The 26,105-nt window shown below is 37.0% G+C and overlaps 1 protein-coding gene across 4 annotated transcripts in view; it reads right to left on the minus strand.

Annotated features, from left to right (window-relative positions):
- The window catches only part of VPS13B (vacuolar protein sorting 13 homolog B), a 484,859-nt gene that overhangs the window by 52,478 nt on the left and 406,276 nt on the right, over positions 1 to 26,105 (minus strand). For all 4 annotated transcript variants that reach the window (XM_068932943.1, XM_068932945.1, XM_068932942.1 and 1 more), the window contains exons 40-42: positions 11,171 to 11,367; positions 4,590 to 4,771; positions 2,442 to 2,791 (exon numbers count right to left, since the gene is read on the minus strand). In XM_068932943.1, the coding sequence (XP_068789044.1) occupies positions 2,442 to 2,791; positions 4,590 to 4,771; positions 11,171 to 11,367 (729 nt within the window). The remainder of the gene's footprint in view (positions 1 to 2,441; positions 2,792 to 4,589; positions 4,772 to 11,170; positions 11,368 to 26,105) is intronic.

Consider the following 26,105-nt stretch of genomic DNA (forward strand, 5'->3'; position numbering starts at 1 on the left):
ATAGGTGTCTTTGTGGCTGAGCCCAACTCGTCAGGAAAACTTTTGCAACTCCTAATGGAAAGGTTAAGCACCACATGGACTTTGAGGAAAAGAAGCTCTGCTGATTTCCTCAGGTTTAGAACAGGAGCTCTTGTAACTTCTGAGAGGTTTAGGAAAACATTTACAGGGAGGGACCTCAACGGGACAGTTTTTTCTCAGGAGTACGCAGTCAGTACCGTGGCTGGGGAGCTGCTCTCTCAGCTGCCCCTGGGCCTACAGAACTCACAAAGCACTAGCGCTTTAAGACACTTGGGAAGGCTGAAATGCACAAATAAAGGGAAGACGCACAAAAACGTCATTGCGTGTTCACAGGAGACACGCATTTTCTGTCTCACGCAATACTCTGCATGTTATTAGTTAATAAAACTAAATTAAATAACGATCTTGAACTTCCCTGCCCAGTTATCTGATTGCTAAAACCATTACTTCAGCTTTGCACTGAGATGTGCGTGAGCCTGTTACTGCTTGTATTCAAATAGGGACTGCAGATTAGACAGGGAAATATGTCAAAAGGGGAAGCTGTTTTTAAAAAGTGCTAATCCTCTCAGGTTTTCAGCATGTGACTCTGAAGTATAAAGCACGCTGTATGCCTGGTGTTTTTTAGGCTTAATCTACTTTCAGAATGTTCATCATTATTCAAAAAAAAAAAAAATTGGTTCATATCTAGGAAACAAAGACACTGACAGAGGCTTCTGTTAATCTTGAACTCTTGACCTAAAGGTGCAGGGCCAAATTGTTTCATGCTTCGTCTGTCTGTCCACTGACTACACCACCACTTGTTCCAGATATTAATCCAGTAAAAAATATGTGGAGAATTCAAATAACTTTTCCTGCTTATTAAATTCATGTTTCTAGTTGGCAGCATTTATATTGCATTTTGTGTGAACACCACACATCAAACAACACTTATCACAGGGAAATTCATTCCCTCCCTGTGCAGCCCGCCCCGACCCTCCCCGGAGGCAAAGTCACATACAAAACATCTTGGTAACAATTAATTTAATAAGCCATTTTGAACCCACTTGCGTGTTAACTGTTCCCTAATTTCAAAGCAGAGCAAGTTTTTAATCTCAAATACTCAGGGCTGGATACCCACCACATCAGAACATGGTGGCAAGTACCCTTGACATGAGAGGAAACGAGAAAATTACAGCAACAATTACAGAAGTATATCCTCCTGTGGCTCATGTTAACATTGCCAAATCCATGTATAAATCAGTACCAACTATTCATAGAATGTACCTGTCAGCAATATACTATGCGACATATGGCTCTACTTAATCAAATATACAATTCCATTTTTTCAACTGAGAATATTCCTTCAAGGCACAGAGTAGTCAGTCAGTCACTCACACTGAGATGTGGTTTAAAACATTTAAATATTTATGCACCATATTTTATTTATATGTATAACTATGTCTGAGAGACCTATTTTTTTATGTTTAAGAGGAAACTGACCTTTCTGAAGGCCATTTTGCAGTAGTTGCCACACATGTGTTAGATGAGGGACTGGTACTAAGTCAGAAATATTTTGTGCTTAAATAGCCTACCAAGGACTCTCTTATACTTTCTATGTTTGTTTTTTATTAAAAGCATTGTTCAAAATATGAGAAAAAACAGAAATTGGAGCTACAAAGATTTTTGTTCACATTGATATTTGAGCCAGCTGTAAAGATTTAAATCACACTAGATCTTGTTTTATGAATGTCCTTTTGCAACAAGAAAACCATGGAATGCCCTTAAAAAAGAATTTTTTGATACAGAACAGATGTTTTATCCTTTTTTGGGGGCTTTGTTATTGTAGTGCCATGATAGGTAATTAATTCCCAGGCTCCACATAGGTCTTCAGGCAGATGAAGAGAATGATTTGATTTCAAGGCCTATATTGGAGTAGGGGAATTACAGGCCTTCGAGGGGTCATTGCAGAAGCAAGGTTCTTTACGCTGGGACTGGCTTCAGCCATTAATGCTGCCTGTACAGAGTGTAATGTGAAACTAGTGTTGAACTTCAATAAGGATAGAAGTACTAGCTGGAAACAATATGCTCTACTGCTTAGAATGAGCTGTTCTTACATATCATGCATTGTTCACCTTTTTATAAATTAACAGAATATCGTGCATTTCAAGACCAAGATTCCAATTACTCCAGTATAAATCCATGTCCTTTCACTGAAACTCAAGCGGTACAGGGTGCATTTACCTTCATATACAACATTCGCCATCTCCTAATTTTCATTATCATGGAAATAATGTTTCCTAGTAAAAAGACTTCTAGTATGAATTAAACCTTTTTTTTTGCATCTTGGAATTGTTTTAATGAATTCCTTTGGTATCCAAATTTGCTATTAAATGAATCATAATAGTTACAATAGAGATATTTTTATCGCTACTGTATTTGCATACCTGTTGCCAAGCTTGAACTGCTGTATTTAGAGAATGAACTGCATACTGGCCAAAGTCGATGAAAATGGGGTCCACCATTATCGTGCTGTTCAATAATCTTCCCTCTGCACTGCTGGAAATAGCAATCTGCCCCCAGATTTTGAAAGGCTTCACAACACTCTGCATAGTCACATTTCGACACTCCAAAAGTTTGCAGTCGGCTTGAGTTGAAAACTGGATCTCCTGGAACACTGACTCATCGCTCCACTGACGAAGATATACATGAGGCTCATCAAAGGAAATGATCATGTATTCTAGATCAGAAGGCATGTTTTTATCAGATATAAATGGCTGAAGAAACTTTGGTGGTGCTGAAAATGAAAAGAACAAACAAGATGAGACTAGAACATCGTTATTCCCAGACTGTGTGTTTTGACAAACTGGAAGCTGCGATAGATACGATTAAAACATGTAAAATTCATAGAAGAGCTGCCAGTTCTGAAATCTGAAGTTAATGCTTTACATATGAATTATTACATGTAAAATAGAACCCTAATTAACAGTAGCTGCAAACAAAAAGTAAACATAAATCAAAATCTTTACATGGTGAAGAGAGCAGCCAAACTGTTTTACCTACACTGTGCACAGTACTTTTAGCCTGTCAACTACTTGAAGCAGAGAGCATGTTTTTGAGAGAATTTTTAGTACAGTACATGCATACGAAGCTCCACACATAGCACATCATGAATGCAATAAAAATTAACAGTGTAACATTTGTTGAAATGTAATTGTGCAGTCTAACAGGCTCCACAATGAAAATTGTCTTTGCTGTGATTAGCAGAGTACTTAAGACCACAAACCCACTGAGAAGCGACCTGCTACCCCCAAAATACTAGAAATTAAACAAAACAGTATCCTAAGATTAACGCATGAGAAATATATCAAAAGGACAGAGCGTGTTCACTTAAGCCTTAGTCCTGCAAAGTGCTGAGCACTGCGGCAGCAGACTGCAAAGCACGTACACCGCTTGTGTAACATAAAGCATGCGAGTATTTCCATTGATGTTATTATTTATGTTGCTGGAACCACTCACATGCTTAAAATTAGCATGTGCTCAAGTGCTCTACAGAACTGGAACCAAAATACTCATCACTTTCCAGGATCAAGCCCTATTATTCTACAGAAGCGTAATGGATACAGTAAGTTTTCTGCTCTCTTCGTGTATTACGTAGCACAATAGAGCCCCAAAACTTAAGGTCTTTAGCTGCCGTAACATGAACAACAGCAGCATCAGCATAAACTCAGTTGTTGTTGAAAAATGAAACAGCTGGGTTTGATTCTAATCTGATTTTTGCTTTTTTCAGTGTAAGTAATTTTAAAGCTTTAGCATTTGGAATTGGAGTGTAATAGCTAGGAAGATTATGCACTGATAGAGGCAGCCGATGTACAACTAATTATTTGTTAGATGTTGAGTGTCAGTCTTGGTAGGATCTGATGATGAATATATTATAATACTTGCAGAAAAACAAAAACTACTCATGAAGAAAGCTGGTCGTTAGTATTATCTAAGATATTTGCTCATCTTCCATGGAAGGCATTCCTGGCATTTGAAAACCAGACAATAATTTAAAGATTTCTTGGAATGTATTTGCCATTAATGCAATGACAGGGAGTTCTGAACAAAACCAGATGTAGCTCCCGAAGTGATTGTAATTGGAATAACAGTTAAATCCGCAGTTCTCAGAGCTCTTCCAAGGAATTCTTACTAAGGAGTTGCAAAATCTTCAAATATTTTAATAGTACTGTTAATATGCTGGAAAATTTGAAAGATTGAACTCATTCACTAGGATGGCTCAAAAATCAAGTGGCACCTGCTATCACTAATCAGACTAAGAAAACTGGACTGCTTCTACAATTACCCATTCCTGAGAGAGGAAGGGGGGCTCATGAGCCAGCCACTTCGCTTTTGGTATGTACACTCTCAATACACAGAACAGAAGTCATCAGTTTTACCCTGAATTCTGTACCAATGGGGGCTCTGGGTAATAACTTATTTCAGGACTGGCTGTTTGAATGAGGAAATGGAGACTACAGATAGCAAAATAACAAGCAAGTAGTACAAATGAACCATATGCTTTCATTATTCTACATATGCTTTGCAATACATACCTGCTCCTAGTTGATCACGATGATGGCAGAGATGGACTTCCAAATAAGTAAACTGGACCAACACGCTAAGTGACGGCACAAACCAAGGAGTAAAACAGGAGTCGACCCTGGTACAGGCTGCTAATGCTGTAGGAGTTACAAGCTGATCGCATGCACTTTGTGAGCCAGATTCACTTTCTGAGCTGTGGAAGAGAGATAACGAAATGGCAGTTCAGCAGTTCCAGGATTTTATCACTTTACAGTAGGATGTCACCAGGAACCATGTTGGTTTTCTAACACAGGCAATGGCATCATTTAGTTTTACATTTATCTGTTAATGTTACCGCGCATGCATTGTTTTCCTAAGCAGAACAGGGTAGGCAAGGTTACAGTTCAACAATACTTTTATCACAGTGCACTTCCAGTTTACTAACTGAAACACTGGTACCAAAAAATCAAAGCAAGCTTAGAGAAAATAAACAAAATAGTTAAATAGTTAAATATAACTATTGGTACAACTGGAAAAAAGCCCATTACCATTATTAAAGATACAGGATTGATCTGAAAGTTAATTTTGGCAAGAAAATTATTTTTTCATTTTAAGGAAACCAACTCACAACCATCCCATGCTTGAACTCTGTCCCCGTAAGCCTTCTTTCCTTTGTCCTTCTCATTCTACAGGCATCATTTAACAAAAACCTCTCTAGTGTTGTAAGCTCAGCCTGGAGCCGTTTACTAACACTTATTACAGCACAGTTACTATACATTTAAAATGCCACCCTACTGATTTCTTTTCTTAGCAGCGTTCCTGAGTCCATGAATATTTCCAAGCATTATCTTTCAGTCTCTTGAGAGAAATTAACACTGCATCACAGTTCTATACGTTGCAAAGACGCCACTGAAGTACAGATAAGCTTTCTAAATTAAGCCAAATCTATCACTAGTGTTTCTCATTCTCACTCCCTTAGCAATTTGGCACTAATGAGTTCCAGTTTAAAAGCATCGGCTTGATTGAAGACCTGAAAACTAAATCTATGTCCATAGTCAAATATTGCTTTTTTTCCCAAAATCAAAATTTTAATAAGGATTAAGTATCTTTTTTTCCCCAGAAAATAACTAATCTCTTTAATGAATTGAAAATAGATTTGGACTTACATGGGAAAAATATTTTAAATTCAAACACCAGTTTAAATTCAAACATTGCCTTTTGAATCAACATTTTACGCTTTTAAGACCAAACTTTTCATCCTTGCATGTGTAAGTCTCCAAAATCATGTACAAATGCAGTTATTTAAAATGTGCAAGTGCAAATGTGTGAAATTCCATGGATGGGTATATATATTAGTACTATTTTGTGTTTTACCAAATTTAACCAAGCTATGAAGCTTTAAAAACAAAAAATTACACTTTGATATTCTGAATTAGGTCTTAATTTGCAGGAACAGCTATAAGACTCACTGCAGTAAAAAAGATGGACATTTATTTCTCAACTTGGAGCCTTATTCTGAAATTATAACTTTTTTTTCCCCCTTGGAGACCATCCTATCAGTGACTCAGCAATTTTGTTTCCTTAGATATGGTTCTTAAGATATTTTCATAAAATGCAAAACCCTCCAAATTCTTATCTCTTCAGATTTTATATACATGCTTCTTCTTTATTATTATATGTGAGCATTTAGTTTGATAGGACCTTTGTTATTTCCCTCTTACAACCACAATCATTTCAGGGCAACATGACACACTCTATGCAGAGGGATATGTGTCAGAAGCTTCACCCCTGGGAAGGCACTTAGAGCACTTATCCATCCCGTGCTCTGACCCTTCTGCCCCACAAACAAAGGCCTAAGCGTAGTTAATAGGCTGGAACTCAAATGCCGGGAATGAGAAGATTCAGAACTGCTTTTCGTTTCTTCACGGATGGTCACCTTTAGAAATCAAAAAGATCCACCCTATAGCTGAGCCCCTGAAAAACTTCAGAGACCAAACACATGCTTAGAAAACTAACCAGAGAGAAAGAGCAAATTAGAGTAGAGTAACGTTGCTCCCTGGGATAAACACAGCATGGCATCACCACCTGTGCTGGTGAAGGCCAAAGCGCTGGCACTGGAGGCTGGAGCAGCATGGGGCAGCAGGACCTTAGGGGTATGAATGTGTTTTAGTGTTTTAGAAGGAAAAGTCATACCATGGAGAGAAAACCAACACTTCCTAGATGTCACGTGAGGAGAAATACAGTGGGGATCTTTGCATTACTGTTTTCTGATCTGCCCAGATTTTGTGGCGGTATTATTATTTTATCTGTGAGGGGATTCATTTGATTTCTTTTCCCCGTGGAAGCCATATCTGGAATTACAGTCCCCATGCTATTATGAAAATAACAATTAGTCATAATGTAAAATATACCAACGCTAAGGTGACTCGGTAGCAGCATCCAAGTATCCTTATCCTGACTATAGTATCACTTCTAAGAAGGAACTGTAATAAGAGATAGTAATATTGAGTGAACAATTTTTAAACGGGGATTGTAGTCTTTCAATCACTATCATGACCCTTAGAATTTAAATTAAATCTCATTTAAATTTTAATTCGATTTAAATATTTGTAATACCATAACTACAACCAGATTTTTTTGCCTAGGTAGACTTCAGATAGACCTTCAGCACCACAATTTTCTCCTTTTACCTTGCAGAGAGCACAAAAAGCAAATGCACAGCCCTTCATTACGTGCCATACACAATCAGAAAATAAAGCAGTGTTATGTGAAAATTCAGGAAACACTCTGTCAAGCGCTGGTGAACAACAGCAGGAGCATTAATACCGCAGAAGTAAATCTGACTGCAAAATCAAAATTTGTACATGAAATGATTATGATATCCAAAAACCCCACATTCTTTTGGCTGTTTGAGAGCTACAAAATGCAGTGTGTGCAACTTTTTAGCTGGGAAGAAAAGGAACGGCTAGCAGCTACTGCTTGGTGTTTGGCACAATATGCTGAGGGAAGGGCAGAGGAAATTCTAAATACCACCAGAACTGACTTTTTAATACCTTGAATTTTTTTTTTATCTCATGAAGGATTAGAATTTTAAAAATGGAATATACCTACACTGTAAGTCATTATATATTATAAAATATGATAAATCCACATCATGAAACGTGGTTCAGGCTAAACATGTGACACCTGGGAACAATGACTTAACAGTGACCTGCATTATTCTTGTTATTCTAATAGTGGAATATTTAAACCAAAACTGCCATTTGTGATGAAACCTTGACATGGGAAAATATCCACTGGGAAGAAGAATGAGACCACTTAACTCTTTTAATTTATGACTCAAATACTGGTCTGAACCCAAATCATTAGATGTCAAAATCCAGGACATTTAACAACTTTGAATAAAAGCTAAAACAATTAGCGAGAAACATGATCATGTTTTCTCACTTTAATTTTTTTAAAAATAGCAATTTAATGCTTATTCAAATGTCTTTGTATTTGTTCTATGGTTTGCCAAATTTGAAGATGTTTCTTTTAAGGCATCCTCCGTAATTATTTCACATTCTTATGTCATTAATAATAAAAATATTGTTTACATAACACAAGAGATGCACAAACACATGTAATGTAACCTGTTTAAGCAAAAAATGATAAACTCTTCCCTACCAAACTGGGGAGAGATTTTAGTGCCCCACCAGTCAAATAGAGCCCTAAATTAAAGCCATTTTGATTACAATTTGCTAAGCCTGCAACATGAACATTTACCTATAAAAATAATTTATTCTATGATCAAGTAATTTTCTTCTAATCCCCTACTTCAAGGTTTTCCATGAACAGTCATTTTGCCATATATAATTATTTCGGTAGCCACTATACTAATTCGCCAAAGGGATGCTAAATTATTTCACTTAGGACTTCAAATTTGCTCATTCATTGAATAAACATTCATGAATGTCCATTCAAACCTTATTCATTCACTGAAAAATGGTCTAAAATACTCTTCAAATAAATGATATACACGTACATGTTATGTCCTAAGCCAGATAGCTCCATGATTTTTTTAATTCTGATTACTTCCTGACCAATCTTGGAAAAAGTTTGCATATCACAGGATTTGGATCATGACATCTTTGAATATTCCCATAGTCATTGTGGTTGATATTGCTGTAGCCTGTCCACTATTACTCAACATATCAGTTGGACGCACATCCCCTCACAAACCATGTTGTTTTCCTGGAATCAGTATTAAAGTACTTAAAAAACAAGGGATCAGCTCTCTAGTATTAGTAAACAGCATATCATAGATGTTACAAAAAAGCTGCTACAGAATTTGAAGGAAAAATATTGTCACTGAGCACCAGATGCTTGTATGACAGCTGTCAGAATCTGACCCAAAATATACGATCAAGCAAAGAAAATAAACTTCAAAAAGACTAAGAATTTTTATACTTCAATAGGGAATTAATATTGCTAATCAATCACATACAGGTCCAGCCTGTAAGTAACGTCAAATTGTCGTAAGCCCCCAGGAAAACCTAGCCAGCAACCTTTATACAGTCTTTCTTTCTTGTTTGGACCCCCAGACTTCTGAGACCTGAAGTTCCTTGGTCTAACACCAGACATTGGCTTGAAGCCCAGCTCTCCAGGGTTCTCACAACTCTCAAAGATCTTACTTAAAGTTAAAAGTGCCTGCTTTAGGAACATGCCTATCACTCTCTCAAAAAAAGTTTAGGTTTTTTTTTGGTCAAGTAGGATATAGGATTTTAGGGTGCTTGGTCACAATAAAATATCCATACCAATAGCAGTATGTTCTTTTGATGGAAGACAGGCCCATAGCTTCTGCACAACTTCCCTCAACTTCCCTTTCTTTTGTTTGTTGATTTTCAGATAAGGCTTCAGGAGCATGGCACATGGTCTTTGCTGCTTTCTTTTCTTCCTGATATCCCTATTCAATGAGCTTCTAATATTTTGGTAATTCCTGTTCTTTCAGTTGCAGTTTCTTATACAGACACACCAATCTGGAGAAAACAGTACTTTTAATTTCATTGCTGTAGACACTGCGATTGTCTTCCTGGGAGTCTCCTACTACCTCAAGGTCATTCAGATACTTTTTACCCTGTTAAATCTTGACACCTGGATACCTCTGAGGACATTCACCATTTGGCAGTAGGCCTGCAGCCTCCCAGCTGAAAACTCAGAATTTAGGCCTTCTAGGCAGGTGGATCTGTGGTGGGCTGTAAAATGTTTCTGATGTTAATCACAGCTCAAACTGCTTCATTATATTTTAAAATTACTTGTATTTCATTTTAACCCTAGCCTTGCTCTTAATGATTACTACTCATTAGCCTCTATATTACAGCTCCTTGTACGAAATATCACATATAGTGATGAATTTTATTTGAGCGGAAAACAATAAACATGACTACGGTGTCAAACGCCTTGATGAAAAAAATCTACTGCATTTCACTACTTCATTTTCAGTTCCCACCGAGTTCACATTTCTGTGGTGTTAAGCTGACCAGGAAGGTAATTTTGCCAAGGTCCCGCATTCAGAGGAATTAACCTTGTCTAAAACACTTAACTTCTCAATGATGAAAATGCATTCTTTCACAATTAGCATCAAGAAATCATTTCCAAACTGATACTATTAATGGAAACCAGATGTTTAATTTTCTTCATTGATTTTGTTATCCATGGTCTTATTTCCTCACTTCTCTGAATTCTGCAGCTTCATGTAACATATATGTGGATGCAACACACGCCTTCAAACATGTGTTCAAGCCTAGGCAAGAACAATCAGCAAATACCAAAGATCCAACAAGGTCATTCTGGGTTTTCCACTGTAACTATAAAAGGTTAAGAAGGTCCTCAATGGCAATTCCATTATTGCTTGTGGAGAGACTTTGTACTCTTTCTTTGAACTCTACGTGTCAACCAAAAACTAATCTGTGCAAGTATACTGAATTTCTATCACTGTACATCACTGTACATCATTAATGAAGCTTCCAGCTTCATTAAAACAGAATGAAAAATTGATCCCCCGTTTCTGAAAACACTGACTAAAAATTTTTACTGTTAGCATATAAAGCAAACTGCGTGAAAGATAATGTAATGCTCTTAAAGAAGTACTAGAATTTTGTTTAATAAATACATTTAAAATACACGCTTGGCTTATTTTGGTCATTGCCTTGCACTGAAGGCAGAATAAAGCTGATGAATTGGGAGGGGTGCATGGGAGAAGAGTGTTTGTAATTATTTTATATAATAGGTTGTGCCTCGGCCTCCATCTGTCAATTAACCAACTTTACTGCCTTGCGCAGGTATGAGGTTTCAGGCCATGGTCCAACTGGTTCCCTTCACCTTTCAGTAATCCTTGTGTTCAGAAAGTTTGATGAATATGATGCTGCCAGCCTCTATATAAATCTAAGAGAGAGCTCTTTTTGCCCACATGCCATGCACTTGTGCCAGGGTCAACTACAACCTGAACCTCATTTAAGACCAGCTGCTCTTACCATATATGAAAACAATATCTTACTTCCTAAGTCTCCTGAGTAAGATTTCTCAGGAGCGTAGCATTGGGTTTTCTGTTTTTCTCTCCTCCTTTCAAAATTACCTTTGGTCGTCAGGCACGTTCTGACTGCTGTTCAGGACAATCCTCCAAAGATCTGAGGCTATGAGCTCTTTCTGATCGTTCACAAGGTTGATACTGGGCAGCTGTAGTTCACAGACTTTGCTTTCTGATAGACTGAATTCCCGGAATGCAACAAATGATTTCTGAAGCTCATCCCAGTACTCCAAGCTGCAAGGAATCTGAGATAAAAAGAAGATGTCAGAATTACTTTATGTTTCATCACAAACATAATGGGATTTACTGTACAGACTAAAAGTGCAGAACTAATTAAGTAAACTAAATAAAAGTTGTCATATGGAAAATCAGAATTTCAATCATTACTCAGATTCTGTGCTGTCTCCACCTAAATGGTTTTTAGAATTTCATTGCAATATATCACTTCAAAGTTCCTCTTACTAGGTACAGAAATAGCTGTGTGTTCCATAGTACCCAGCAACACCAAAGACAACGCAATCATTATGTATATCATACAGTCAAAAATGCCATCGGATGTCTTTACAGCATGGTATCAAGTACATTTTAATCACCATAACATATTTTTATTGAACTAGCACTTTTAATTTTATTACATAACAAAATATCCACTTATTAATTAACCCACTTATTAACTCCCTTATTAAAATGATTAAAGATGCAGAGGAAAAATGATGATGGGCAACACAATGACTTGTGGCTGGCTCCCCCTTCCCCCACAATCTTGGGACAACTCACAAAGTACTTGTAACCACATGACCTCTTCTTTCATGGAATATGCTAGCTAGACAATGTGTGGTTTAAAAAACCAAAACCAAATGAATACGTAGTAGCTGCAGTTTAATCACATGCTTAAAGTTAAGTTTGTAAATAACCCACTTTGAACATGCCTGGACACATCACTGAACTGGGGAGAATGTCATTAGAGACATTTCTAAACAACATGGAAAAAAAATTCTAATAAAACCACAGATTTTAAAGGAGTGTGTCTTAAGCCTTCTCTTTTTAATAATAGCATGAAAGTGAATGAGAGTGTGAAATTAAAATAAATGCAAACTCAGTCAGATATGAAAATTTGATAATTAAGTACAGAAATTCATAATTATGGCACTCAAACATACTTGATAATTATTAAAAGTCAAGTCGACAGAAAATCAATAGCAAAAAATTCATATGTATTCATGCGTATGTGCTATTCCTGGGTTTGTGTGTGTGTGTGTGTGTGTGTGTGTGTACACACGCACATACACAGATAACAAAGAAAAAAGTAGGAATATGGTAGAGATGTAAGTAAATCTAGGCACAGTTAAAAAAAAAAGCTCCGTGATTTTTTTCCCTTTGTTACTCAGTAAGGACTACACTGCACTTGGAGGCAAAGGCATGCTGATTAATTATCAGGAATGAAGGTTAAGAAGTAAAATTCAAGGAGCTCAGTGGTTCAAGTTGGGGAGGGCAGAGGAACGTAAATAATCTCCATCAAAGAATTGTGAAAGAACTAACACGTGGAACCACAGAGCCCGAAACACAGATTTTTACTACATCTGTCAAGTCAGAGTGATATCTGAAGACTGAAGAGCGCAACCACAATGACTAATTTTAAGGTCAGAAGGGAAAAAAAGGTATCTGATAACCTCAGTCAAAATACTGTGATGCCATTAACATCTATAATGTTGAGGAGCATAGGAATATCAGTCAGGAAGGCCTATACACTTTTGAAGGCTAGAGTTAGAGAAACTGGGACCAATTTAATATTGAAGAGTGCAAGTCATATTCGTAAAGACAGTAAGACATCTGGTTATAAGCTGCATATTCAGGTGAAAATGGTGAAGGGAAACAGGCCAGTATCAACTGGAAAATTATCAGACAGGATGACAATGCCTGGAAAAAGCAAATGTGATCCTTAGAGACATCAGGTGAGATATTTCCAAAAGAGATGGACAAACATTGACTCGTGTAAGACAAGAATTAATTAAAACATGTATTAATTCACACTGGAATCAGTGCAGAGTTGAGAGGGCTAAATAAAGCAAAACAAGAGCTAAGAAGGAACACGACCGGTCTATCTAGACACCTCAGGAGAAACCATTCAGGGAGGAAAAGGGCTTTTGAAACTGTATGTCAAAGCTGAGTTGCTCTGTGAATAGAAGCACAAGACTAGAAACCAGAAGAGAAAGGGAGGCCCTAGGACAGCTCTGTGAACAGATACTGACTCTCTACAAACAGAATCTAGCTCAATTTGAGCAGATCTGAAACTTAAACCATATCCATCTCATAAAAAACAAAACAAAAAATTTTCAAACTTGCACCCCTCAAATCATTCCCTGAACAGCTGTTAATCTATCAGCAAGATAGCACTGATAACCAACAAAAATACTCCCATAAATGCACTACAATCATATACTGGGTCATACATTATCTGTACCAGAATAATTAAATTCCTATATGGAAACTAGAGTTCAAGAATTGCTCCAGAATCTGTTAACATTATGTTACATATTAGCATTTTTATCCAAGTGCTGTACACCCTATTGACCATATGGATCTTCCTTATTGCCACTTAAAGTTAATGTGTAAGAAAAGAATAGGATGGGAAAGAAATCATTGTTGATAAAGCCCTTTAGAAAAGGCTTTTAGGATTACAACATTTACACGCTCCTGGATTTTCCTGTGACCTGATGTTATCCTCCCAACTTCAGACTACTTTGTTAATTTGGACTTTAAAGCTTTAAAGCACACAGCACTAATTACTAGATATGTTTCTAACAGCCAAGAAGGGGACCAACATCAGTGGACTTCCACACGCTGTCACATCATTACCATAAATGATCTACTACACATATTGTCATGATGCTAACAAGTCTCAGACATAAACACTGTTGCCATTTAGGACAGAGATAATTAAAATGTCACGATTTCTTAACTTACAACATCTTTTCCACAGACACTTTTTCTAAATCTAGGAAAAAAACGACAGTCAGTTGAATATTTTCTCAGGCCTGCAGAATGAAGGATATATACATGAAAAGCATTACTGCTTCATCACTTAAATACTAAAGTATATACTCTTTTAGCTAAATGTACAAAATGGATCTTTACATATATGCATGCAAAACTATTAGGCTGAAAAGCATATCTTGTCCAGCTGAGGAAGAGATAAAGATATTTACAGTTGGGTTACAGAGGAATATGTTCACTCTTGCTTTCAGTGATGCTCCCTTTTTATTTATGTTTTGTTTTAGTTTTTGTGAGAAAAAAAGGCTTCTACAGAATAAATGTTCATTTCTTGAATCTCAGTCCCTCACATGGTGGGCGCTTCCTCTTGGAAACGAAGTTATTCTTGTTCCAGAAATAACTACTGTACAAGAAAATACATACAGAAGACAGGAAGCATGTGTGTGTTTTATCTTCTCTGAGCAGGGGCCACCTAAGTGAACGAGAGGCAGAATACAATACAAACTTGTACTCTGTGTCAGACGCCAACCCATGCTGAGATTTTAACTCAAGCTTCCTGAGCATGAATAAACTGATTGCTCTATAATAAAGCTATTCTAGTATTAGGATATTTTTCTGTTTTACAGCCAACTGTCTTAAAAAAACAATTCTCCCTTTAGGTGAACAGAAGTAGCAGTAGTAGAAGATGTCCTTATCCAGACTTTTAGAAGGGGAAAATTCTTGGCAATAACAACCAAGAACTTCAGTTTTAAATTCGATTTTCAACTATGATTTGCATAAAAATAGAGAAAAAAACCCTGCAGAAAAATATATTATGTAGAAAATAATCTCAAAAGAAAATTAATATTAAGTGGACATTAAAATTGCTTAACATGCTGGTTTACACTATGCACACAATCTAATCTGATCACGGGAACAACTTCACTAGTCATTTTCAGCAACTGTAGCATGCTTCAACACACCCATGCCCCTTTATCCTCTCCTGCAATCCACACGGTCAAACCATGCTACAAACCAAATTGCCTGTTGGGTAACATTTTTTACGTCCTCAAGACTAAGACCGTACCACATCACTGTGGAAAACAACCTCTTCTGGCACAGCCACTGACCAGCAATTTTCACTTCTCATGAAGACCCAAATTAAAAAAAATGGTGATTTACAGTGAGGTAAAAGTTCAGCAAAGTATTATTATTACTATTATTATTATTCAATACATTTTAGGTGCACAAAATATTTGCTCCCTTCCTCCCCGCCCTCCCCCCCCTCCCCCCCAATCTCCTCTGTATCTCTGTTATGCTTTTTTGGTTACATTGACTCCATTTTGGGTTGTCACATGCCCTTACATTTTGAGCAGTAAAAGTTATTCCACTGTGGCACACCCTTAATTTTCAAAACGTAATAATAATCACATACCACAACTGGAAAAGTTTTAAAAAATTATTCCATATCATTTCTTCACAGAGTTTATTTTTCTTCGAACTTCGTTTAGCAAACTTTGTCCTGAAGTCAAAACATTTCAATTTTAAACATTCACTTTAAAATTGAGTGTGCAATATCTGCTTAATTTTTGTTTTTCAGGCGCACACTGAGTTCTTTGTCTGAAAAGGGAAAATAACTATTATTTTGTTTACTGCGTAGTAACATATACCTCAGCTCTTTCATCTCTGTTTAACAAATTTATTTATGGTACCGTTGCTCCTATTAGCATGCTTATTTGATTTTATTTAAACTTACGTCTGCACTACAGTTTATAGAATATTAAATACTGAATTAGAATAAAGAGATATGAAAGAAAGCTCATGTCTTCTGAAAGAAATTGCTCTTTAAAAAATACATAACTGCCTTTTAGCTGACTTTGGAAAAAAAGCTTCTATACATCTTCAACTAATAGAAACTATAAAAAAACCCTTTGTAACATTGGAACCAGTTGAGAAACCACAAGTATTCAAATGCAGGAAATCATGATTTTATAACATTTTAATGTGATCTACTCTTGGGAAAGAAAGTTAACCAAGCCCTATTTCTGTACAGGAAATATTCCACTGTACAGTTGTAATACATTGTGGTGAGGGGTACAGCTGCAAATTTTTCACCTGTAATGCCCCACTGGTATTGTGGCTTACTGAATTGCATCAAGATTGCCTTCCTGTCCGGAAAGCCCTCTAAGTACAAACAAGACTCTAAGCCCAGGTTTTATTTTCCCTTGGTATCAGAATATGGTAATTTAAGAGCCCTGAGAAATGCTTTTTAACCTTTTAGAAGAAATATGTAGCATTCTTTTATTCGGAACTATGTTCTTTGCTTTTCTAAAACAACATGTGACCAACTTATCTTATCAATTTATCAAGCTAGCAGGTTCAGAACGAATGCAGGTGTGTATAGTAATGTAATCTGCCGCAGATACTGACTTTTTCTCATTAAGGAAAAATTACTCTAAATACACTAACAGCTTTTGTTAAGGAAGCACAGAACAGTGGTATGCTCTAAGTGAGGAGATTTCTGCAGAATTTTTTTAAGCAAGAGAACGTATGTACTGTTAAGTGTCAAACCCATTTTTTCTAACAAATGTCATTCATGTTGACATTGAATCTACGTGAATCACTTGCTTTTCCCATTGCAAAAGCAACAGTACTTCACTTAATTTATTAGGGTCTTGGTTATTTTTATAATATAATTTATAATATAATTTTTAATAATAACAAATTAATATAGATAGACGCTCTTAGACTAGGGACTTGCTTACTTTGCAATATTCTCCATTCTCTTTTGATTTAGAAATAATATTCCACACTTTACTTAAGGCTTCTCATTTTCTTGGTTTCAATATTTAAGACAGCATAAGCACTACTGTTGAAATGCGGTCACTTTTCGGATTGAGGGTAGCAGCCTGTTAATGCATCATGTACTGCATAATTTTTGGTATATGGGATATTCTGACCACCGAAGTAAAGCCTGACTCCTACAATGAGTGTTGCAAGATCAGGGTATTGCTGGAAGAACTTTGGTTTGCAAAGTTTCACAAATCAGAGTTACAAAATCTGAAAAGCACAGAACATGATGAAAGTGTAAATCTGTCATTAAGATAATCTGATGGTTTCGTCGGTCTTCTGGCACCGGTAGAATTTTCACTAGCTCACTAACCCCACAGGGTAAATTTCAGTGTGATGCACAGGCAAATTATGCACAACTTCCATTAACATTCCCAACGAGTTACGCTTAACTCCCTGCAGACTGCACAGAAACTGTAGTCCAGAGAATACAGTCTCATCTTGATGCACTGAACACTAAGATCACACAGCAAAATAATTAAGATTATACACACAAAATACAGTAACAAAACAGTAAAGTCTGGGATAATCCTTCTCTCAGGCTAGGAAGTTCACAAATAATGTTTAAAGCTGGAATTCCTAAAGAGAACGGGCTCTGTTTCAACATCTGCTTAAGACTCGCTGTGGAACACTGCAACTTCTTTAGCCCGTACTTCCTTCCTTGAAAAAAAATGAACACAATACCTATCTCATTAATAGTCAGAGTCTTAACATTCAAAAAACGATGTGCAAAACTATGCCCACCATCACAGTACTTTGTCACATGCAGACCATCTGAAGTGCAATTGGCTCAGGCTAAAAGCAAGTCTTCAGCCCTCTAAAACAGAATAGTTGTTTATATAAACTACCTGCATTCATTTTAGTACACATGCATGTCTGCAAACACTGCATTTACTGGTAGGAAAGTAATTCGATACATTAGGATAAAAGGCATTTGTTAAAGTATTAGTTTCTGATCAAATATGCTCAACGATTACAGTGTTGTTTCATTTCAAGATTGTTTCAACTCTTCACATAGCAGAAAGATCATAAAATCCATGCATACCAATACAATAATTTTGAATAACTTCAAAAGATAGAATTGACAAGAAATGTAAGTTTTAAAAAGCAGAATCACAGGCAGAACACAAAACTGCCTTCTGGACAATTCACAGCAATTAGATAAATTATTTTACCACGCTTTGAAAAAGTCTGATTATTTGAAGATAATACTGAACTGTGTAACAGTAGACTGAAAAATTTGCAAACCATCAGGTTTATCAATAAGCGTGGCTGAACTTTACAACTTGCTTAGCTAATAACACTAGGAACTTAAATCACTAACCTGTCATAACACAAATTATCTGGATTTCCAAAATAATTGTTGCTTTGGAAATGTAAGAAATGAACCAACCATGAATAAAATTTGTGGTTTCCCAAAAAGCTCTTTTCCCAGACTCTCAAATGCCCAGCTGAACATCGTAGCCCCAACAGGGAATGAAAAGCCAAAAGGAAGCAGAGTCAGCCAAAAATGAGGTATTCTCTGTTAAAGGGAAAAATGAATGCCTTTGACGTTGATCATAATTCTTTTCCTGTTGACTGTCATGTCAAATCTTTCCTGCAGCAATGACTTACAGTAGGTCTAATGCCAATCATTCTTAAGCTCATGCTTCCTTCAGCCACTGTTTAAACAACCACAAGGTGTAAGAAAATGACCGTTTATTGGCTGAAAGTGTTGAAAACCTCAGACACAAGACCGCAGTTTACAAATGTTTTATTTAAAGAGTGTAATCACATAATGCAATGCAACAGATAGTTTTTTGGATCCTCACCTTTTGAAGTTGGAATTATTTTATATTCTCTTAAAGGAGATCTCACCATCTCCGCAAATACTATGAGGGAATTTTGCCAGAGTGGGATTATTTACCCAGTCTTTTCCTTATTAAATCTCAGTTAAGCCCTTGCAACCTCAGAACTATACTCACTTCCCTAATTTTCTCCAGTAAACCTTGAGATCTGGTTAATTTAATCACCACTCTTCTAAACCAGGAATAAGTGCTCTGTTTATTAGGAGGCTATATAAAGAAGAAAGGCCAAAAAAGGAGACCTCAGCACACATTCGTCTTTTCATCAGCTCTTACAATGCTGACTGCACTTGCAGGCAACAGAAATCCTGGCAGGTACACAAGGGAAACATCCTCAAACACAAAAACCTGACAGAGTTATAGCTCAGCAGATACTTTATTTTAACTTCATATGGAGAAATGAACAAATGCCATAGATTATCTTCCTTTTGTCTTGTAAGTTTTTAACAGCTTGTATCTCTCAGCGGATAACAATCCAGGAGAAAGAATTTTAAGTCTGTGTTGGGGATGCAGCTTAAATAAACCACAGAGCCCAGAATCTGGAGTATTACAACATTATATAATCACTTTGATTAGACCAATCTGTTTTTCTCCACCATTTAAATCCATGGCCACTCGTATAGACGCTATAGTGACAACGCATAGCTTTTTGTTTGAGGTATGTGGCAGTGCTAGCGAATATCCTTCATTGGAGAGATAACTATGCAATGAAATGGGAAACACTGAGCATCTCTGTAAAAACTTCACTAGCTACAGCAGGTCTCCAGCTGTACAAGAAGTCACTTGTCTGTCCTGTTCACCTGCCTGCACAAAAAAAGCAGAATACTTCCTTGATGGCATACAAATTGCTTTCCTACTCTGGTGAGCCAAACCCCTCCAGTCTTCACTCCCCCTATCCCCAACCCAAAGCCATCAAACTTGTTCCTGCTGAAGATAAGTGATATGGCACTCCTGGAGAGAGTCCAGCAGAGGGCTACCAAGATCATTAGAGGGCTGGAGCACCTCTCCTATGAAGAAAGACTGCAAGAGCTGGGCCTGTTCAGCCTGGAGAAGAGAAGACTGAGAGGGGATCTCATCAACGTGTACAAGTATCTGAAGGGGGAGTGTCAAGAGGATGAGGCCAGCCTCTTCTCCGTGGTGCCCAGCAACAGGACAAGAGGCAACGGGCACAAACTGAACCACAGGAAGTTCCATCTGAAGCTGAGAAAAAACTTCTTCACTGGGAGGGTGACAGAGCATTGGAACAGGTTGCCCAGAGAGGTGGTGGAGTCTCCTTCGCTGGAGATATTCAAAACCCGTCTAGATATGATCCTGGGAAATATGCTCTAGGTGAACCTGCTTGAGCAGGGAGGTTGGACTAGATGATCTCCAGAGGTCCCTTCCAACCTAAACGATTCTGTGATTCTGTGAATATCTGCTAGCATTATTCTTTAGGCTTAAATCTAACTATGACTAAAAGTAGCTAAGTCCAGTTTTTGTACAATCTGAATGCCACTAAGGAACCACTAAAGCAAAAAAAATTTTTTTTTCTGTAACTCCCTCCTTCAAACTGTAAAGATAATAAAGAGGTGCAAAATGCTTATCCTTCCTCAGCTGTTGCAACCTGACAGATTCAAGGAACAGTACAAGCATGGTTGAATTTAGCATTATAAGACAGCTCCGAAACACACATTACTACCCCTAACTATGGTGTGAAATGCATCCTTCTTGCATATCCTTTCTGCCCTGCGACAGGGGCATCACCTGCATGACCATAAACTATTGGCTGGACCGGGGAATGGTCACTCTTACTCCTTGCTTGCTTGCTTGCTTGCCAGAATAATGCTACAACTCCAAGGCAATGAGAAGAAACAGGGCTGAGAAAGTAGTGTTTCTATGCACATTTTAAAATGTACTCTGAAGCACAGCGATGGCCATCAAACAAAGTTCTCAGTGGGCGGCCTGACTTTATGGACAGATTTGTAAGAAAGAGTCTCACCACCACCACCAGCAGATTCTAACTGCAACTGCTAAGACGCAAGAGTGTCGTAGAGCAAATGAAAGATCTGCTGCCCTGTAATTATGAGCTGGTTGCCTTACAGAACAGACTTGACTGTTAAACTGGGAAACTGAGGCATACCTTAATTAAACCTTCTTGTTTGAATACTTACAGAGCCAAATCTACAAACATCTGCACAATTCCAAAGTATTTCTGCTACAGAAATTTCCTACACAAGAGAGTGTATCCTAAATGCAAAATTAGCTGTTTTGGAGCAAGAACAGCAGGCTTCATCTCCCTAATTTTGTGTCCCTATTTTTTAAAGTATATAATAAAATAGGCTTTTAAAGATACACACCCCTGTGTCTTCAGCCCTGAGATTTTCCCTCACCATCTATCTACTAGATTGATTTAAAAGTTTCATTTGTTATAACTGAAGTGTCTCACAGAACATCCTTTTTGAGGGACCAGTACCACTCTTCAACATTTTGAAGTAACGGCATTTCTGCTTCTCTCTCTTGCTCTTGCTTTTATCTTTTCAATTCAATCTGAAATTTTTCCGAGTTTGGACCCTTCGCTGCTTCTGAGCCATGAACATGATTCTCACAACAACAATGATCTCTCCTTTGTCCTTGCCGATTTGGGCAGTAATGAATTACCCTGGCCTAAAATGACATCAGATGGAATCAGCACTGGGATTAATTTCTCTCTCATGAAATGTGTGTTGTCCTAAATGAAATGATCAGTGGCGTGGAATATATTTTTTTCTGCTCCATGTATTTTAAAAATAATCTTAGCAGTAGTCAAGCTCAAAAAGATATGTCTTTAGCAACACATGCGTCTCCTGTTGCCTGAAAAGTCTCTTCTGTAGATCCCCATCACACAAGGGATACATAAACGGTGGCGTAGAGCCACAATTTACTATGTTACTTGTACAAGACACAGCCTATTTGATGTTTATTCTTATGAGAACACAAAACTATTGCTCTTGCAAACACTCCTTCCTCCCATAATTGTTTTTACTAAGATATTTAGCTGTATCTAGACCTTTCCAAACATCACTCAATAAACTCTCACAATTTAGATAAGAGGCAACCATTAGTAGTATTGAAAAAGATGTTGATTAAAAAGTTAAGAGTTAATAGTGATATAGAAGTAAGAGTTTATGGTTCTGATCAAGGCATCAGAAAGATGTTTGGAATAAAGGACTATTCTGCCTACATAGCACAACTCTTTCTTGAAATGGAATCTGATGCTAAGTGTTTTCAGTTAGCCATGGAAGGTTGCACTCCAAAAAATTAAGGACAGTGGCAAATTAATTTTTACTTCACTTTATTCCAATTCTTATTCTTGAAATATGTAATTTTCCTCTTCTTACTTTGATATTTCAGATTTTAAGGTACACTGTATTGTTGACAGACATGAGTTAGCATCAATAAGGCTAGACCTAGGCACAAGTCATCAAGGACACTAAAGTTACAACAAGCTAAAGTATACATACAAAAAAAGCATACAGATGTTAGAGTAAAGGGAAAGGAACTAACCACTGTAACTAACCGCAAAATAAGAGTTGTTGTATTAGCTGGGTAGAGGTAAATATGAACTAAGTGCATGGGATGTCTCAAAACTGGAAGAAGACAAATGTTAATATAGTACATAGACTAGCTAAGTAACAACTGCAAGATGGGCCATGACACAGGCTTGAGTTGCGATCACGACGCCATAAATGAAGATGCTGGGGTAGAAAGAAATGGGACGTTAAAAAAATTCAGGCAGACAACGGTCGTGCCCCTGCCCCCAGGTAGAATTATTTAATTTTGCATGTTTTCACACAAATACACATAATTTAAGGAATTCATAATAGCTCTATTGCTTTCATTTTTATTTTCAGGGTTTTAGGACGGAACCTTAATGAGAATTTACAGTTATACTGGATTGTAATTCCACTAATTGGGTTGCGGGAAATTTATAGTTTTTCTAGAGTATTTACTCCCACATAAAGTAGATCTTAACATATCCTAATGATTTCTGAAGACATAGATCATTTCAAGTCATGCATAGAAAGTAGCTTAGCTGTAATGGCCTTGCAGTAGTGCTGACTTCCACCTCCTTTCCAGAAGGGTCTGACTGGTATGTTATAACTCCCTGCAACCACACCGCTAAACTAGCAGGAGAGCCATTAGTCTTACTGCTGCAAGGCTGATGATTTTAGTGGTTCAGCTGTGCTGAGTAAAAGAAAGATGCTTCCAACATAAAACCAAATGTGTTGGTAAAAAAAAAGAAAAGAAAATTAATAAATAACTGTTAGTAAATGAAGCAATGGTTTACCTTCACTGACAGTATTTTTTCAGCCGGCAAATGTTTTTCATGTATTAAATGTTACCATAAAACAAGACTTTGCAAAGCTGTGGAACGTTAGCATTGAAACGATTGCCCGTCTTTTGATTCAACAAACATTATTTACCCATCCAAGCTTTCTAAACTCTAGACTGCAATATGATTTTATCCAACAGCCACATACCGCTACTATAAGATTATCAAGCATTTCATAAGATGAAGAGATAGAAACAAGGTTCCAATGAAAAGACGATGTACAATGAGGCCAATGCTGCTGGATGCAGGAGGACAGGATGAGGGACTGAATTTGTATTTCTAAAATAATACCATCATGAGTACTTTTTTCATTCATAAAACACTTGCAAATATATATGTTGTTTAATTAATTAATTACCTTAATTACTACATAAACTTTAAAACTGCCACAAGAAGGTAGATTCAAAAAAGATCTTGGCAGTGATGTAGGCATACAGGGAGTAATAAGAAATGTAACAAAGATACCCTAAACCAAATGTGCCTTTGCTTCTCTCACATTTACGAAAGTCATTCTGGAAGAGACAAGTTTCCCCTAAAAATAATGTATGACATCTCTTTAAATTAACTTAGATATCTTTTAATTTATTTTTTTTTAATTATCAGCCAGCCAGCAATGTTTTTAGTCATAATGATTTGCAAGATAGTGAACTACAAAACTAGCACGGTTCCTGGATTTAAATAATGTTTTTTAACATCACATTAACATTACATTATCATCTGGTACAGATCACATCTTCAACTGAAATCATGGCAATTTTCTTACCACTATATTTTGATATTTCATTTGTAGGTTGCTTAAAGAGTTTCTTCTGTTCTCAATGCAGATTAAGAAGAACAATTTTTGGAATTGCGTGGATAAATTAGGACTCACCCTATCAAAGAACCACCGATATAAGAGAGAGAGATTAAATTACATTTGTGCCTCAGGTCTTCTGCTCTCTAGGTCAAAAAGGGCTAGATGTGGTGCCAGATAGCAGTTTTAATACCTCAGGATAAGAAATATTTTATGTCACTGAACGGGAACTCCTTAACAAATTTAGAAGAGATATCACGGATGTCTAAAGGTGTTTCATCAAATACTAGGTATCTGAAAGAACAGTAAATCACATAGAACCACAGAAGGTTTGCGGCATGTGAAAAAGGGACAACGAGGGATTAACAGTTAAATAGAAAAGGGTTGGAATGTTAGGGGGACAGGAAGAACACATGCATATCCTTTCAATCTCCCAAAAGAAATACACTCTTGATGAGGTTTCTTGTGAATGCAGCTGGGATTCTCTCTCACTTCTTTCAAACAAAAAGATCAGGCTTTTATTAAAATCACAAAGGAAAATGCAATAGGCAACAGCATGGCAGAAATATCAGTTCCTCCTTCTCCCTCCACAAATAAAAGCAGCAATGTTAGTATTGCAAAGAAAGTAAACTATTAGAAACTTGACCAGTGAAACTGTTTACCCTTGCAACAACAGAATTAACACAAGAAGATAAACTCTTGGGATAATTTGGAAATAGCAGTAAGGTAAATTTTTACAGAAACAATATAGTTCATATCAGCTCTTATAATCTGAAGCTGTTAGCTTATCCTTTGGCCACAGCAGATGACATGCAACTCTAATAACTAGCAAAATTCTCTTTATGGTGAAGCTTTTGCAAGTTCCAAGAATTTGAAGAATAGTTATAGAAAGGAAGAGACTTCTAACATCTATTCATGATTAAAATGATATGCCAGAAGGAGCTTAGCAAAGACAGAAAGCTAGATGAAATGTCACAGCAATTTACTTGGGAGTGAAAGAACATGCAACTGGCAAAAGTTTAAATCTGTTAAACACGAGAGAAATTACAGAAGTGCACCTTTGCCTTGATTTATGTGAAGTAATGGATTAAGGGAGACTGGGAACACAGCTGGTGACATTATGGATCCTCCTAGCATTTGAAGATATACGTGATCTTTGGAAAGTTTTTAAAATACATTTCTAATATACTTTGATATCATTATTATCTTTAAATTTAGTTCCTTTTTCAAAAAAGCTGAAGTCTTCGGCTTGCAGACGTTCCTCTACTGTTTTATGCCAAGAAGTAAATTAAAAATGTTGTTTTGTCTTTTTTCTCTTTCATTTTGTGAATTTTCCTCTTAGAAATGGCATTTTATATTTCTGTACTCAGCAAATACACAGCACGTTAAGAGACAGACATACATCCGAACAGGGAAAAAGTACAGCATGATCAAAGGCCTCCTGATACATTTAAGTCCCCATCAAAAGTTTGAGATGAGTATTTGGTAAATGTAATTAAGCTAAAGAATTCGACTCTGTATTACTTCTTCCATCTAAATATCTATGTTAGACTAATCAAAAAAATGCATACTGTCCCAGTTTAAAATCGCTGTTCATCTACATTGTGCAGAGCTGCTCTGTGTATATGCTTTGCCATTTTTGGAACATGTGATAAATCACCACCTATAACCAGGCAACAGCTACTACCATAATTAATAGTCTGCTACCAAAGTATGGATCCTTTTGTAAGCGTTTGTGCGCTCCATGTGCCCACGACCCGAGTTTCTGCATAGACATGTTAGTCAAGATCATGGATGTGACCTTATGCTCTAATTTGGCTGGCATCATTACTCTATTCCCTTGTAATTGAAAGCCCAAGCTATTAAACTGAAGACTTCCGAAGAATTGATCACAAAACTGACAGATGTAAAGCTTAAAAGAAAAGAGCCTGCCATATTAAAAATCACCAAGGAGGGAAACTATATAGGGATGCTTGACTCCCAAGTCAAAGCAAGACTGATGGAACTGTTCCCCATAATCAACCTATAAGATTAAATGCAACTCTGAAGTGTTACTTGAAGATCTGTAAAAGTTTACTGGACCTGAGAACTGGCAGCTGAGCACTTGCCAGTTTCTATCTTGCTGCACCAGGCAGTCCCAGGACAAACGAAAGAGGACTGTAATAACCCTCTTTT

This window comes from Struthio camelus, chromosome 2, assembly GCF_040807025.1.
Source record: "Struthio camelus isolate bStrCam1 chromosome 2, bStrCam1.hap1, whole genome shotgun sequence".
In the NCBI taxonomy this organism is placed as follows: Eukaryota; Metazoa; Chordata; class Aves; order Struthioniformes; family Struthionidae; genus Struthio; species Struthio camelus.